This window comes from Mus caroli, unplaced genomic scaffold, assembly GCF_978045245.1.
Source record: "Mus caroli unplaced genomic scaffold, Mus_caroli_1 scaffold_13, whole genome shotgun sequence".
NCBI classification, from domain to species: Eukaryota; Metazoa; Chordata; class Mammalia; order Rodentia; family Muridae; genus Mus; species Mus caroli.
Genome location: NW_028227268.1, coordinates 102762158 through 102778668, shown reverse-complemented (window position 1 = coordinate 102778668; position 16511 = coordinate 102762158). Strand labels below are relative to the sequence as shown.

Genomic DNA, 16511 nt, shown 5'->3' with positions numbered 1-16511 from the left:
GCATCAAGCTTTGCAAACAATGGTCTTGCTTGTCTTTCTTCTCTGACTTCCTTCCAGGAACACAGAGATGCCAGTATGAACAGACCTCCACTAGCCCTTAGGATGTATACAGAGTTCCTGAATTGAAGGGGGTAAGGGCTTAGGCTCTGTATCAGAACTTTTGTGTTGCTATGACCAGAATACTGGAGAACTACTGTCTGGGTTACTTGTCTCACTGCCATGACAATGTAACTGATAAAAAGCAACTTAAGGAGAGAGGGGCTTATTTTGACTCTGGGTCCAAGGGAAAACAGTCCATTGTGGTGGGGAAAATATGTCAGCAGGCGCAGAAGGTGGCTGGTCACAATGCATTCGCAGTTTCAAAGCAGAGAGTGATAAATGTTAGTGTTTATCTAGATTTTCCTTTTTATATCGTTCAAAACCTCAGTCCATGGAACAATGCCACCCACAGATTTTCCCCACCTCAATTGACTTGATCAAAGTCACATGTCACAGACATGCCCAGATCCTGCCTTGTGAGAATCAGCATTAACTATCACAACCTAAAGGAGAAGACTCATGAATTCTTTTCATGGTTGCAGATATGACACTCCATAAGGGCAGAGAGAGCAGGGCACGTCTCATCATGGCAGCCAGGAGGCAGAGAACAGCAGTAGGAGAAGGGCCATGTAAGATGAGGCCCCACAGAAACATGTGTCCTTCCCCGAGCCTTGAGTAGGCTAAACAGACCTTGAGTGCTCACCACAATGGTTTTAAGACCTAGCTGGAGTCATCTGGCCTCACCACATTTGCAATTTCCTACAGGAGCTTTGAGGAATAGACTGCCCACTGAGCTTGCTTTGCAACACAATGTTGCAAAGCTGACCCACAATGTTGCAATGTTGACCCACAATGGGTCAGTGGGCTCTCCCTATATAAACCGGGTGCTGAATGAATATTAAACTTTGAGACTTGATCAGAACCTTTGTCTTGGCTTCATCCTTCTCTCGAACCTCATCCTTTCAGGTAGACGCAGTTCTCCATGGCTGCTGGACTGCTACAGAAACACTTTAAGTGACCTAATTCCTCTGAGGGCCCCACTTCCCACTTTTCCAAAGCATTGATGAGATCATGGCAGAGAACTGTCTCTAACAAGCAGAGCAGCAGTGCATTTCTTCCACATGTCTTACTTTTAATTGTTTATTGTTTGAGGGTTTTTTTCTGCATGTCTGTCTGTCTGTCTGTCTGTACATCATGTGTGTGCTTGGTGCCTACAGATGTCAAAACAGGACATCAGATCCCCTGGAACTAGAGTTACAGGCTGATGTGAGCGACCATGTGGATGCCAGAACTCAAATTCTTTGCAAGATCAGCAAGTACTCTTAACCACTGAGTCATCTCTCCAGCTCCATACTCTAGATTTCTAATTTAATCAACTCAACAGTCAATACTTAGCACATTATAGGTTCAACATATAAACTTCTGCTCTGGTATCTTCAGAGGGCCTAGTAGTCCAAACATGATCTTGGCAAGCCTATCGCTCTGACAATTAAATTCCTCAATCATTCAAGCACACTAGCCACGTTCTAAGTGCTTAATAGTCACATAAGTTTGTGGCCACTATATTAGACAGGGTGGGTTATAGAATATTTCCCCAGTCACCACAGCTGTATTAGATAAAGCTGTGTCTAAAATCCAGGACATAGAATAGGTTTCCTATATAATAAGAAAATTACCTTCTGGTGATAAATAACGTAGGTTTGTACCATTCATAAACTAGATTCTAAAATCAGCATACAGAGATAAATACGAGTCAGCTAGTAAATACAGATATATAAAGGAAGACTGGCTTAATCTTTTTGAAAGGGATGTTTCAGTCAAGAATCCCTTCACTCCCAATCTCTTCCCCTCAGCTGGGGCATTAAACAGTGGCCTTGTAAACACTAGGCAAGTTCTACATAGCTGAGCTATGTGCCCAGCAGAAGTTGGCTCTCACAATGTCTAGTGTTATACTTTTAGGTTGGTGTGTGTGAGTGTGTGTGTGTGTGTGTGTGTGTGTACATGCTTCTAGCTTTGGAGTAATTTGTTTCACTGGTCAAACATGAGGTGAAGGACTTGGTTTGCAGTTAGGGGCAAAGTGTAAGACACACAAATGGTGTCTTTCAATTTTCATATAGCACTGCAGGAAGCCAGATGGATGCTCTATAAGAGGGCCAGGAAACAACTCCCCAGTGCAGTTTGAACCCCATCCCTTTTCTTAGGCTCTTGCCTCTTGTGCAGGAGTAACAGGTGAGTTGCCCACAGGACTTCAGAAGTCCCTCATCTATACAACATGTTTTGTTGTTCACTTTTGTTTTGATGCTAAATAGGTGGAGAAAGTCTGAGCTTGTTAGATTCACAGTGTGATTTCTCATAGACAGTCCTTGCTCAAGGCTTAGTTAAGGAGGGGCTACCTTTCTGCTAAACTTAAATATTTTATAATTAAGCAGAACAAAGGAAGTCCAAACAAGGAAAAAAAAAATCTGGGTATGGTGTTGCAAATCTGTAATCCTGGTACTGGAGAGCCTAAGGCAGGGAAGGATCAAAACTTGTGGTCAGCCTGGGCTACCAAATAAAACTCTATCCCTCCCCAAACAGGAAACGAAAGACAAAACAACACAGTTTTTCCCTGAAATCTTTCTTGAGGAAGCCAAAATGTCAATACCCATTGACCCCAAAGATCGAGTGGGACATTAGTATACGTTGGTCACTGTAGAAGTAGCACTAGAGTTGTTCAGACTTCAGAGCCCTCCTGGAGAAGCCAACCCAGCAGGAAGTTCTATCCTCTCAAACCTTCCTGCTCCCCGGAGCGTGCATGGCTCTGCCCGTTCTGGTTCTAAGTATGTACAGTCATAAATCTTTCCTTAATATTATACCACACATTTCCAGTCAAGTCACAAAATCCCTGAGGGCAGATGGTGCCTGCCTTTTATCTCTTGTTACAACCCAAACATGGGGCCTTCTCCTGAAAGGGCTTTATTCATATCTAGCTTAATTGTCACATCAGAAGTGATGTCCTTAGATGTGAGAAGAATCATAGACATACACTTAAATATCCACACACACTTTAAAAGTACAACCAATAAAAAAAGGCCAGAATTTTCTCTTTCAGTTGCGAGAGAGATTTTAAAATTGTGTACCTTACTTGGAAGGATTCTAAGGGGACTCTCATGACATCATCTTGAAGAGCAATGACAGTGTGAGGTGTTGTAATCAAGCCTTGGAGGGAAGCACAGTAACTGCCTTCCAGACCCTTTCAGTGGACGTTTACCAGCTCAGGCCATGTGGGATCCCGTCTTCATGTGAGGACTTAAAAAGTCAGTGATACAGAAATGGCTAACTAGAATCCTACCAGGTCATACTACTACATGATGATACTACAGTTTTGTTTCCAGTAGGACCTCACTGTTTTAAAAGTGCCTCTCTTCCTGGTTAAGTTCCCCTGGTTAAGTTCAGCATTTTATCATTACCTTAAGGGCTATTTAATCCTGTGCTAAAGGTTATTTTAATTGTGTTAGGATAAATCCCTGTTTGCTGGTATTATAATAGTTGTAATAACTTACACTAAACGTATTGCTAAGTAGGGTCTAGGGAAATGGCTCAGTGGATAAAGTCTTTGCTGTGAAAGTCAGCATTCACGTGCGTGCACGCATACTCATGTGACTAAATACATGTAGACATGCACGTGTACATGCACACCAAGCATACACACCTATATGTGCACAGAAAAATCTCTAAGTATATTTTTAAACACCATCCTGAATATTTCCTAACATTATTAGTTTAGATTGGATTCTGGGCATTTTGTGTTTTGTTGTTTGTTTTTTATCTCCTTGAGGAGGTAGCCCAGGCTAGCCCGGGCTAGCCTCAGGTTTGTACCCTTCTTACTGTGATCCCAAGTGCCAGGATCACAGATATGTGCCACTAGGTCAGTCCTTCACTAAATTTTAAAAAAGACTCCAATGTAGTTGTATGAAAAACATTCTGATGAATTGAAAGTCATGAAGATCACCATGTTTTACATTGTTTCTTTATAAAGATATGGAGGGCTAATTTAAACATAGGTGTCATGATTACTTTAAACATTGGCTGTCAAAACCATTTTATTCCAGCCTGTGGCCACCATTGGCTCTCCAAGCACATGGTTACCAGTCCCCCTTCTTCCCACTGGAGGTAGGATTTAAAGTACTCACCTGAAAACACTTCTTATCCAGGGGATACTGTCACAGGTCCTGACCATAGACCGACCGGCTCCTCCTCAGGTCAGAACGACAGTTTAGGTAAGCTTTGATCATTTGCTTCTGTTGTTTTAAAATTAAGACCATTTGGGTGCTGTGGCCTGGGCAACAGGGAAGAGAGGGAAGAAAGGAAAGAAAGGAGGGAGAGATACCAACAGACTGGGAGGTGCAATGTTATTAGCAAATGTTTGCGATTGTTGTAGCTCCTGAAAGCTTGGAAGGCCTCTAAGGTCTCAACCACAAATCCTGCCCAAGGCCTGTGGCTGGCTCCCTACCTCCCATAGCCTATTATTTAGTCACTGTCTGTGTAACCCTATCAAACAATGGCCTCTCCTTCCCAGGCTTGCTCACCTGGCCACTGTCTCCTTCTGGGTAGTGGAAGGGTGTATCAAAGTAACAGAACAAGTCAGTGGCTATTTTCTTCTCTTGCTCTCTAGACTGGGTTGTTTCAGCACCCTAGACACACCCATTTTAATTAATTACCAAGTGTGTTTTGCAAGGCACTTTTCTGCTTTATATAGGATACTTTTTTTTAAAGGATAAATCGTTGTGAGATTGCAGCTGGGGGCAGGCGAGTGTACACTCAGGTACATTTTTTTATGAGGCTTTTGAACTGATTCCAAGGTCCCATGAAAAGTTGCTTGGGCCTCTGGCCTTGCCTTCAGCTTCTTTTCAGGTTGTAAGGCACCATGCATTGGTCTTGTCTGGGCCTCATAGTGGATGACTGAAACACAAAGAAGTAAGATGAGCCTCTCTCAGGACTTCAATCTTTTAAGGGTGTGCTCTACTCCAGGTGGATGACAGCATGAATCCCTTGCCCAACCCAAACAAGGGCTTTTATAGGAAAGACAGCTTTCCTTTTGCTACAGTACGTTTTGGCTGAAGAGGCAGGAGTCAGGAATAAGAGGTTAAAGCAAGACATGGCTTGCCATGTGCTGCCAGGGGTCGAGTGGACAGTAGGCAGCCTATTGAAAAGGAGTTCCTAACAGTCTCTGCACATCAGAACTCCAGGCCAATGGTCCGATTCAGCGACTGCGACCTTTTGAAGGGCTGCTTCATCTGGGATCTAAGACCACCGACATGTAAGATGTTTCTCTTGAAAATACAAACTCCTGGGCACTATTAGATTCACAGATACAATTTCCTGGAGGTAAGGATAGACGCCCTGGGTGACTATACACTTGAAATTTAAAACCACCTGGGGCTTTTTTACTCACTGAGGATCCAAGTGACTAGAACAGCAATGACACAGGTCACCAAACACCTGTTGAATGAATGACAGCCCTAAGTGTTTGCAGTCTTTAGAGGCTCTAATTACCGATCTCTGTTAGACCATCTAATTTAGCTTGCCTCACAAAACTGGCAAAATGTCCTATCCCCCAAGGACATTTCTAGACTGGCCAGGGGGTGGGGGTGGGGGGACGCTCATCTCTCTTCCTGGAAGCCTAAGGTAACTCTCTTACCTTAGAAAACCTCTCTCTCCCTGGAGTGCAGACATCAAGACAGAGCAAGTAGCAAACCTCACAGTTCTGCCCTCTTAAAAAGTAAAGTGTACTGACAATTGGTCCCTTAAAAAACCCAAATTATGTTATGTGAATATGTTTTTGTTTTAATGCCAGGTGTGGGATATGGGGCCGCTTCAGTTTGTCCACAGCCATTAACTGTGATGGCCTCATGCTCTAGGAGGGGCGTGAATTCTCCAAGTGGCAGATAGTTCAATTCCGGGGACTCTGGAGAGGGAATAAATGCCAGCTCCTGAGAGGGGTGGGAGGTACTCTGAAGGAGGCAGCTGCCCCATCCCCATCCCCCTGCGGCTGCTTATTCCTGGTTTGCTGGATCGATGACCTTCTGAGGTCAAAGATTAGACTGGCCTCAAGATACTGGCCATCCTTGTCAGCAGGAAGTGGCCTAAAGAGGTCTGCATCCTTTTTTTTTTCTACCTTTATTTCTCTCCTCTCTGGTGTTAGGGGCTAGAAGGGATTAGGGTGGAGTAAAAGCTGAAGGGTGAGATATATAAGAACACAATAAAATAATAAAACAGAGACACCAAAAAGGAAGGAATTCCTGAAATTAGTTAGGAGTAAGACCCTAGATTCAGTATGGGAGTCTGTCCCTGTGTTGGTAACTGAAGCTGGGATTTCTTCTATAAGCTATCCAGTTTTACTTGAAGGCTGAATGACCGAGGGATCGAATTTCTTCCCTAATCATTCAAACCGCAGGAAAGAACACAAAAAGCCTTGCTGTTGTGTACGTTCTGTACAAAAACTGTTTTTAGAGATATGTTAAGAACCCATTGTCAAAAGCCAAAGAACTTGAAGTTAGCCTAGGGTGTGGAGGCAGGACTGCAATTTTGAGGTTAGCTTGAACTACACAGAGACATCTGGACAGTGGTGGGGGGAGGGGGAAGGAGAAGGTAGGGAGATGAACTGCATCCTAAAGGAGAGTGGATAAAATATGCCACTGTACAGTATATATGCCCTTACAGTGGAACACTGCTCATCAGTGTAAGGGGAAACGGTTGAAGCAGTACGAATGCAGCTAAACACTTGCAAAATCAGACGCCAACTCTAAGACATTGTGGGGTGCATGTTGTGACTCTGTCATTTACAAGCTATAGCAGGGGAGACAGATCACTGGGCTGCCTGACCTAAGTTAGAAGTTGGAGACATTTTTATATATGGGACTTTGGAAGGATGAAACAATACCTCTGTATCCTGATTAAATAGTTACATACTAAATCTAGGCATTAACCTCATAGAACTGTGCACCAAACAGTAAGGTCAGGGCATGCAGATATCAGAGTTTATATTTTATTAAAACAGAGCCTAGGCATCCACAACATAAGCTCATTGGGTCTCTGGAGCCTCTGAGACATTTTTCTAGCCTTTATCAATATGGGAAGCACACATACACATGGTCTTATAGCATGTGAGATAAAGAGACCACTATTAAGCACATGGTCTATGATAATACATTGTATCTAGAGCCAAATGCAGCATGTAATAACCCAGAAGCTATCTTGTAGAAAATTCCTTTATTATAGTGCAAATAACTTTCAGCAGTGACATAATGTAACAACACATTTAACAACAGTTTACACCACGCAGTAAATAAGAAAGTGTTTCTTTGAAAATATGTCATCATAGGAACATTATCTTTACATTAATGCTGGAAAATGCCAAAGCTGTTTTCTCAAGGCAGGAGGGCTTGATCCTTTTTTGGATATTTTTCTCTTAATGCACATGAATTTGCCATTTAATGCGTCATCAACTCTAAGAGTGATCTCTTAGGGAGTTTTAGAGAAGTTGGCAAGATTTGAAACTGGGCTTCAAAATTTAAAAAAATAATCATTTTAAGACAATTCTGGGATCGCCCAGGAAGTAGAAGTCATCTGTTAACGTGGTAGATAGCCACATTTCCTCCACCTTTGCTGCAGATTGTCTAAAGCCTGCTTATTGCCCCAGAGCCTGATTGTTATCCCTTGGTTTTGGTCATTGCGAGACTCTGGCCCTGGGTGGACAGAACTCCTCGTGAGTGCAGTGCTTTCCCCAGGAAGCTTGAAATTGCACTTTCCATCCTGAATTCCCCACATTTGACCTCTCAGGCTGAGGGGACTGTGAACTTGTCCCAGTTTCTAGCTAGCCATTTGGACAGTGAGTTGGGCTGTGGCCCCTATTGATTAACTAGTCCAAAATCAACTCCATGCACCACTTAGACACCTCCCAGGAGGCTGATCTGGGAGTTTAATACTGCTTTTCAGTACCAAGCAGCCTAGTACGGGATTGGCTGCTTCTGAGTTAGCTGACGGGTAGAGAGAAAAGCCACTTCCAATCTCTTATACTCCCTGTCCCCAAGCTTCTGCTGAGTTACACATGCTTGGCCACTTAGAAGATCCCTCCTGAGGGGGATGCTTACTGCATGAATCGAATCCAAATCTTATAAATGTTTTTCGGGGTGTGTTCTAAGTCTCTTGACAGACACTCCTCTAAAGTGGCTTTTCAACCCATGAGATATTGCTCACAGGCTTAAAAAACAAACAAACAAACAAAAAAACCCAAAAACCCTGGAGCTACAAAGCAGCTCTCCTGGCTGCCTGAGAAGCCAGCTAGAGCAGAAAGCCTTTTAAGATGCAGCGGGTCTTGGCCAAGGCTTTGTATATAACACCATGGAACTGTGCTAAACAGTTTCAAAGTTGAGAAGAATCCAAATATATCCTCTATAAAGATTCCTTATTTGATTTTGCTTTGTTTATCTTAGACTTTGGTTCTGAAACACTGTCTACATTCTTGACACATGAAGATGACATGGCCACTTCAGTGCCTCTGCATGTTGTGTAAAAAACTTTAAAAGCGAAGGACGAAGAGGTGCCCTAATAAGACATATACACTGTACAAACAAAACCTAAATTATATATAAATACACCCCACCCAGGATCCCTTTCTTCTCCCACTACCTGCCCAAAGCAATGCCAAAGCCCTTCTCTCTAGGACCCTCGCAGTGTATGAAACACCTAGCATCTAACCTTGCAGATACCTTAGTCACCTGCAGCCTGTTGGTGGTTCTGCAAGCGCAGAGAAGCAGTTTCCCTGGAAGCATGGTCACTGTCGGCTGAGATCCTGGGACTTGATCTCTCAGATGACCCAGCTGGATCCCACCGTATCCACCAGGGAGGCAGCACTGTTTACTCAGAAGCTCCAAAGGCATTGCTCAGGGATGCTGGGCAGGGTCTCAGGAGAAAAAGTATACAAGGAGCTAACAGCCAATGCCTAGGGATACTGGGCAGGGTCTCAGAAGAAAAAGCATACAATGAGCTAACAGCCTGGGTTGATATAGATTACTTCTCAGTAAGTAATTTGGGGCAACTTGCTTCTGCTTAACACTGCATTCTGGAACCATTTTCATAGCATACTATTAAAAACTGATATATAGTTATTTAAAAAGCTGTCTATGCAATCACCTCTTATATGCTTTCCATTAATTTAATAACAAGTTAATGAGCTAGTATGTAAATCTAAGGGGTAGTTAGCCTTAAGGAAGCCAATACTGTGCTAATTCACAGGAAGGAGAAAAAGCAACGCAAACAAAAGTTCCCATCATCGACAAGAACTTTAGAGCTTTATCGAAGTGTTGCAAAAATGTCCCCAAAAGCACTTATAGCAATTTATGTTAAGAAGCCAAAGTTGAGGGGTAAGGGGAATATGCTCAAATTCTTTAAGGTAAAAATTCACTTATTTTATGCTTGTTATACATAAATTTCCCCCTTAGACCTCAGTTCATAATTTGTAGACATTGCTCATTCTCTGATACATTAATACATATACTAAATATAAATAAATTAATCGAGAATGCCTAAAAATCCAAGTTAACAAGATGCTGTGCCAAAAACAAAACAAAACCCAAGAAAACATAAGAACCAAATCTTGCACAATCTACATTCTATGTAAATACCCTGACTAAAATGTCGGTTGTGCTACGCAATTCCACGTCAGTGCAGATTTGATGTACCGTTGTTGTTTTTAAGGTCTTTAGCACTTTTGTTTCTAAATATCGCCTTGCTTTGAAATGATGAGTAATTGCTATCAAATCACAAATCATCACAAATCCATTTTAGTTTAGTTTGAATAAAAACTAGCATAAATGTATTACTTTGTTCTGGGTATAATGGCTCAGTGTCTTTCTTGCGAGTTTTCTTCTTCTGGGCAAACCACAGATGAGGTTGTCACTCTGGACTTAGACTGCACAGAAAGAGACAGTGAAGTCTGTCTTTGTTTTTGTTTTCTTTTTTAAGTCTCCAGATCTGGCTAGGACACTTCTTTCAGACATGTAGTTGTGGCACCTGATCGATCATATTTGAAATAGAAGTGCTTTAAACATCAGCCAAGTTTGGTGATCTGGAGGTCCCCATTGATCTTTATGGTGTCAATTGCAGATAACGTTTGAATACGATGATAAAAATCAAAAAGTTGGTGTCCATCCACAAACACTCTGAAACGCGGGTGCTCACAAAGAATCTCCACCTAGAAGAAACAAAAATAGTAACAATGCATAATTCTGGATGAACCCTGCTGGAGAAAGGGGAAAACCAACAACATAACCACACTTCATTGTGGGGAAGAAAAGCAAGGCCCACAGTAAATCTCAAACATCACAAATTGCTGAACGCTAGCTAGGGTACAGACTGCTGGGTTCCATTCCCCCAGCTCTCAATTCAGGAAGTCCAGAGCTCGATCTAAAAATCTGCACCGTCCCCAGTGCTAAGGCTGGAGCAGGGAACCCACTTAGAGAATCACCACTCCATACCAGTGAAAGATTTGGAACAGACAATTCCTCCCATATTCCAGGTAGAGGTGTGAAGAAGCACCAATCTCTTCACATGACACTCATGCCAAACAAGCCATCCTACCTGCAGGGGGGCCTCTCCTGATGCATGGCTGGTAGCCCTTAGCAGCATCTAATAATAGTCTAGACAATCATGGTAAATAAACACTAAGGGAGATTACACAGTAATAAGCATTGGACCAAGAATGTGTAATTAACAAGGCTTTGTTAAAACAAACAAACACTGACTCCACATGGTAAACCTTTTCCCTCTCTTTCTCCATAATTCACCACAGAGGTTTGTTGGGATTTTGTTTGCTTGCTTTAAATTTGTTTGTTTGCTTGTTTGTTTGTTGAGACAGGGCTTCTTCACATAGCTCTGACTGTCCTGGAACTCACTCTGTAGACCAGGCTGGCCTCAATTTCACAGAGATCTGTCCGCCTCTGCCTCCCAAGTGCTGGGACCAAGGGTATGAGCCACCATCTCCTGGCCACCACAGAGCTTAAGAATTGGCTGTGCTATGATGCTTGTAGAAAAGCATTGACAGTTATCATTAGGAGATGCCATATGTGGTATCAGTCACATTTAATTCATATTACTGCTTAAATTATACCATCAAGAAGTTCTATTTCACTCCATTTGTGTAAACTTTATTTATTTAGAGACAGGGTTTCTCTGTGTAGCCCTGGTAGACCTCAAACTTACTCTGTAGAGCAGACAGGCCTTGAACTCACAGAGATCCGCCCACCCCTGCCTCCTAAGTGCTGGGATTGAAGGCATGAGCCACCACCCAGCTTATCTCACTACATTTTTTTGTTGCTGGGAAGCAATGTAACCCTTCTAGTCAGTGGCTCACAATCATGAACCAGGCATAAGGATTTACCGTCTGAGATAGCTCTGTTGAGGAAATGCTGGACTGGTAAGTAAGAGGACCCAAGTATAATTCTCTATTTTCCCACCAGAATGGCAGGTCCTGAATGCACCTGTAATACCAGCAGTAGAGTGGTGGGGATCTGGGCTCACTCGTCAGCCCAGTTTAGCCTAATCAGTGCGATCCAGGCCACTGAGGGAGGCAGATGGTGGTGTTCCTAAGGATGGTACCTGAATTGCCTTCCAGTTTGCAAGCTCACGTGTGTGTGTGTGTGTGTCACACACACATGTGGCTTACCACGTAAGAACGTGGCATAGCAAGAGGAGCCCACAAGCGCTTACCATTCTAAAGGAGGAGCTAAGGTAAGGGGGAAACGTCCTAGATTACGGTCATAAGGGGAGCAATCTCATTCCCTTTACTGATGTAAAAAAGTTATGGATTTTTGTTTTGTTCTAGACTCTAAAGAAAGAGAAACAGTCACGGTTCTTGAGAAGACCCATGTGAAGTGTAAAGTATCAAGAGCAGTTTTGTTTACTCTGGTCTATGCGTAGCACAGAGCTTTTAACCGAGGTGCCGTTACTGACGTATGGTACGATTTATGCAGACAGCAGCCTGCCCTGTACACGAGTCTGTTTTTATATGACTGACTTGCACCTCTTATTTGTCCTGCAGAGTAAGGTAGTGAGCGCTACTGCGGCCTGATGGGGTGGCAAACTGGGTTGTTTCCTGCCTGTTAGAGTCGGGGAGCAAACGAGTATTACCCAAGCCCCAGGGAAGAAATCTGTCAGCCACACAGCTTATGACCATGAAACAGACACGCTTAATTAACCCACACGGGAAAATAATTATACAAATATGGACTCACTAGCAAAGTGAACAAGAGAAAATGAAATAATAAACCACTAAATTGTTTTAAACCCATAACTAATAAAGTTTTGAGGTATTTAGGCCAAGAAACATGAAAATTCTGGATACTTACTAATATTTAGTGATCAATCAGATATTTGGGGGTAGGTTATTTATGTGCCTAACACTATATTGGGAATTACACAGAAAATTATTACTACATTAATACCCCAGCTTGACCTGATGGCATAGGCCTGTAATCTAAAATACTCTGTAAACTGAGCCAGGAGGATTACAAATTCAAGGCCAGCCGGGGAATTTAGTGAGATCCTGTTTCAAAACAGAAATCAAAATGAGGACTGGGAGTGTAGCTAAGTTGTAGAAACCTTACCTAACGTGCACAAGGTTCAATCCCTAGCACCACCCGAGAAGTTAACAAATAATTAATACCTCCACACTGGCTAAGTAGAATTACAGTTAAGTACTTAGCAATTAGGTATGCATATATGCATCCATTAACTAAACATATGGTCTGAAGAGAGTCAACAGCTACTAAGGCAAGCATTAATGTCTATCAGCAAACAGACTTCTTTTGTTGTTTTTTACTCTTTTCTCTCGGCCGGGAGACAAGTTCCGGGCAACAAATTTCTTGGACATGAAGAAATTCTTAAAGAGCTCTTGGCACACAGTAGATAGAGTAAGTAGGGGCCCTGCCAACACTGCATCAGGCACTCAAGGTACCTACCCTGAACGGCTGGTCTGGGATGAATGGAAAGTAAGGGATTGCCGACTGCTCCTCGCCTCTTTCTCCTGAGATACAAGAGTTTCTGAGCAGCTGCCGGTCTGTGAACACAGCTTTGAGTTCAATTGCCACATCCGCAGGAGGATCTTCAGAATCACCACAGGTCAAGCTGATGGCAAAGCTAGAAAGAAAACAGTGTCACTTAGCCAGGAGTCAGATGTAACATTTTAACTTGACCCAGTTCCTCCTCCAGTGGGTTCATCGGCTTTTAATGGGCTGCTACTGTTTACACAGTTTAAACACAGAGACTAAAGATTACACTCAAACCAATATATTTTGTTACCTCAAGTAGGCTCTGGTGAAAACTCCAGTGGAACTGAAAATAATTGCAACTGAAAACTTCAACTGCCCCAGGCCACCCTTGCATTAATCCATCTCAGAGTTCTCAAAAACAGCCACAGAACTTGACAAGGGAAACATCTTGTAAGTTTGGTTCTTATTTATTCTAACAAGTTTGGTTATAATTACCATGTTTCAAAACCATAAAAAAGAAGTCTTTTGGCCTTCGCAAGGGTCAAAGATTAACTGTAGGCCTATTTTTATCATCACTGATATAAATAGCTATCTGGAGAGATGATGGCCAGGATTCATACACATTCTTTTCATGGGAACATGGTACTTTCTTGGCACTCCTAACTAGTGACACTGTGCAAGTAGAGGAAGGGGAGGAGGCAGCCGCCGCGGCTCAGCAATGGCAGGGCTCTGCCCTTACCTTTCGGGGTTGAGATCTACGATGCCCATCACTAATACCTTCTTGCCTGGTCTCATGCCACCTTTAATGTGCCCACAAAATGGAACTATCTGCAAAGGAAGAGGGGAGAGACAGGATGTTTACGGGCTGTTAGAGAAGCGCCAAACCCTTGGCCCTGAAAAATCAGACCCATTAGAAAGCAAGGAAATGCACCAGAGGGGAAAAGGCAGAGACACGGAGCACATTGATTTACCAGTCTTGGGAAGTACACGTCGGCTTGAACTGGAGAACCCAGGGAGTTGTTTAAGTGCCCATCATCAAGTTTCTAAAAATAGAAGCACACAGATTGGCTTTCCACAGACCCTTGTTTATTAGGGAGTGAATGGAAGGATGAGGAATCAACACAAATTTGTAGGGATCCAGCAGCCCTCCACAGACACACAGGCAGTGTCTACATATGATGCCTCTTTATAGCCCATTAAATAACCGCGAAACAAAACCCGGCCTTTCCATCCGGTCTAAGCCTCTGATGATCCCCAGGCTCTTGAGACCGGATCAAATTCAAGGTCGCGGCCCACCCGGGAAGCAAAGCCCGTGTAGGTGGGCGGCAGGCCCCTCTTCAAGCACAAACGCTCCCGGAGTCTCTGCCCCCTGGCCTGTCCTCGGGGACGTGGCTGGAGTGCAGCGGCAGCGCTCGGCTTCTCTCGGGAGCCCCCGGCGCGGGACCGTTTCCAAAGGGGTAAATCCCGGACGCCGGGACGGCGGCCCCACACTAACCCACGTGCACGCACACGCGCCCAGCGCGCACCTGGCCGGCGCCCTCCTGCCCCGCGCCCGGGGCCCCCGGAGCTCGCACCCCGCGGCGGCTGACAGGTACCGCGCTTCCCGCGGCAGCGCGGGTCCGTAGTCCTCGCCCCGGCCCTCTGAGCTACCCGCCTCGCGGGAGGCCGCTGCACTCACCACCACGGCGTCGCTGTCGGCCACCGACCCCGCCATGTTCCTGCAGCGAGCGCCGGGGACGCGGCGGCGGGCGCGGGTCCGAGCCGGCGCGCGCACACACCGGCGCGCGTGCACGCCCCAGGCTGGCGCGGCCGCAGGCCCGGGAGGGGGAAGGGAGGCGGGCGGCGCGGAGATCGCGGCGGCGAGGGGATGACGGTGGCGAGGGCCGCAGTGTGTTGGCCTGGGGTGGCATTTAAAGGCGGCAGGGCTCGGCTCGGGAACCGAGAACCGGGAACAGGGCGGGGACGGGGCCCGGGAGCCGCGGCTTGCTCAGCGTGCCCTGCCCTACGGCCATTGGACCGTGGCTGGAGGCCGGAGGGCGGTGGCCTGTCGGCGGGAAGGTGGGTGGGGCTGGGGAAAGGGGTGAAGGGTGGGCCCAGGTGGGCCAGGTGACAGGTGCTGGGGACACTCCTGGTCGGTACCCTACTCACTCACCTCCTTCCGCATCCTGGGGGACTGTTGGGGGTTGATCAGGAGTGAGGTCGAGAGAAGGTGGAGGACTCCAAAGAGGAAGACCCGGTATGGCTTCTTTCAGAGAATTCCAACCTAGTGGGAGGAAAGATAGTTGCACTGTTTGGAGGAGAAGGAGAATGGAGGTCCAAGGCTTGTACATTTGACCCTAAATAAAGAAGCAGCCAGGACTCTAGGAGGACAGTTTGCTGAGCGCCGACCAACCCTCTGTTCCCAGGGAAGCGCAGGCTAGTGTCGGGGGTCCCCGGAAGCATTCTTCAGCAGGTGCCCGGCCAAGCCGCAACTTGAAGTGGACACAGTTTCTGTCCTTAGCTATTTTACTTCACTTGCTTAGTTTGGGGTAATGGAGACTCCAGCCATTCTTTGTGTAATACTTCCTAGGGAATACACCCCTCTTTCACTCTAAGGCTCAGACTCCTGTAATGGTATCCCGACACTAGCATAATTATGTAACTTCTCAGATAAGGCTGTATCAACATACTCTCTATTAGGTGACATACTGGGCTTGCCTAGTGCACTGTGTGAATCACCACACTAATAAGCAAGGAGCTTGAGCAAGTGAGCTGCTACAGTCCCAGAGGGGCCCTTTGGGGGACCCGACGTCTCTGCAGCTTTTGTGTCCCTTGATGGCCCAGTGCTAATCGTGGTAATCTCTGTGGTACCGGGAACATGCCTGTAACCCACAGTCGGAGCCTTTGTGGAAGCGGTTCTCAGAATTAGAGGCTGCAGAGTTGTCACTGTGGCTCCCATTTTGCTCTTATTTACTCGTCTGAGCTTGAGACTCACACCTATTAATTATTCTAACATGCTAGGCAATTACAAGAAACTTGATATTTTAAAGTCATACTTTGATTCGCTGAATTTCTAAGAGTCAGCGTAGGGAAAAATCATTGAATTATTTGCTATTAGCTAAGCGTGGTACAATGTATCATGGTTATTATAAAGGGCTGGTGTCTTGGGTCCAAATTTAGTTTCTTATTACTGATAGTAGCGTGCCTTAATTTCTTCATCAGACATGATAATAATTACTATGATGATCCTATCTTGAATTACTGTGAAGATTAGTAAGTTGGTTCACACACCTTCCCAAGTAGAGCACTCAGCACATTCTAAGCAACAGTTTTGAGTGTCTGCTGTTGACCAAGAGCTGAGAATTAGCAGGGGCATTGTTGAAATTACATTGTAGCGAGGAGAGGCAGACATAAGCAAACTTGCAAGTATACAGGTAGTAAGACAGAGAAAAATAAGGCAGGGAG

At 44.8% G+C, this 16511-nt stretch overlaps 1 protein-coding gene across 2 annotated transcripts; it reads right to left on the bottom strand.

The window, feature by feature from the left end:
• Positions 1–9416: 9416 nt before the first annotated feature.
• Positions 9417–15536, bottom strand: Lgalsl (galectin like). 2 transcript variants are annotated; one of them, XM_029484072.2, is made up of 6 exons: positions 15460–15536; positions 15220–15330; positions 14039–14110; positions 13807–13895; positions 13038–13215; positions 9417–10273 (listed from the first exon to the last, which is right to left on the bottom strand). In XM_029484072.2, exons 2-6 carry the CDS (start codon positions 15229–15231, stop codon positions 10130–10132), a joined length of 495 nt encoding a protein of 164 aa, XP_029339932.2. In that variant the 5' UTR covers positions 15232–15330; positions 15460–15536; the 3' UTR covers positions 9417–10129. The 2 variants fall into 2 exon arrangements, with proteins under 2 accessions (XP_029339932.2, XP_021032444.2); XM_021176785.3 differs by lacking the exons at positions 15220–15330; positions 15460–15536 and adding an exon at positions 14746–15061.
• Between the last annotated feature and the right edge of the window lie 975 nt (positions 15537–16511).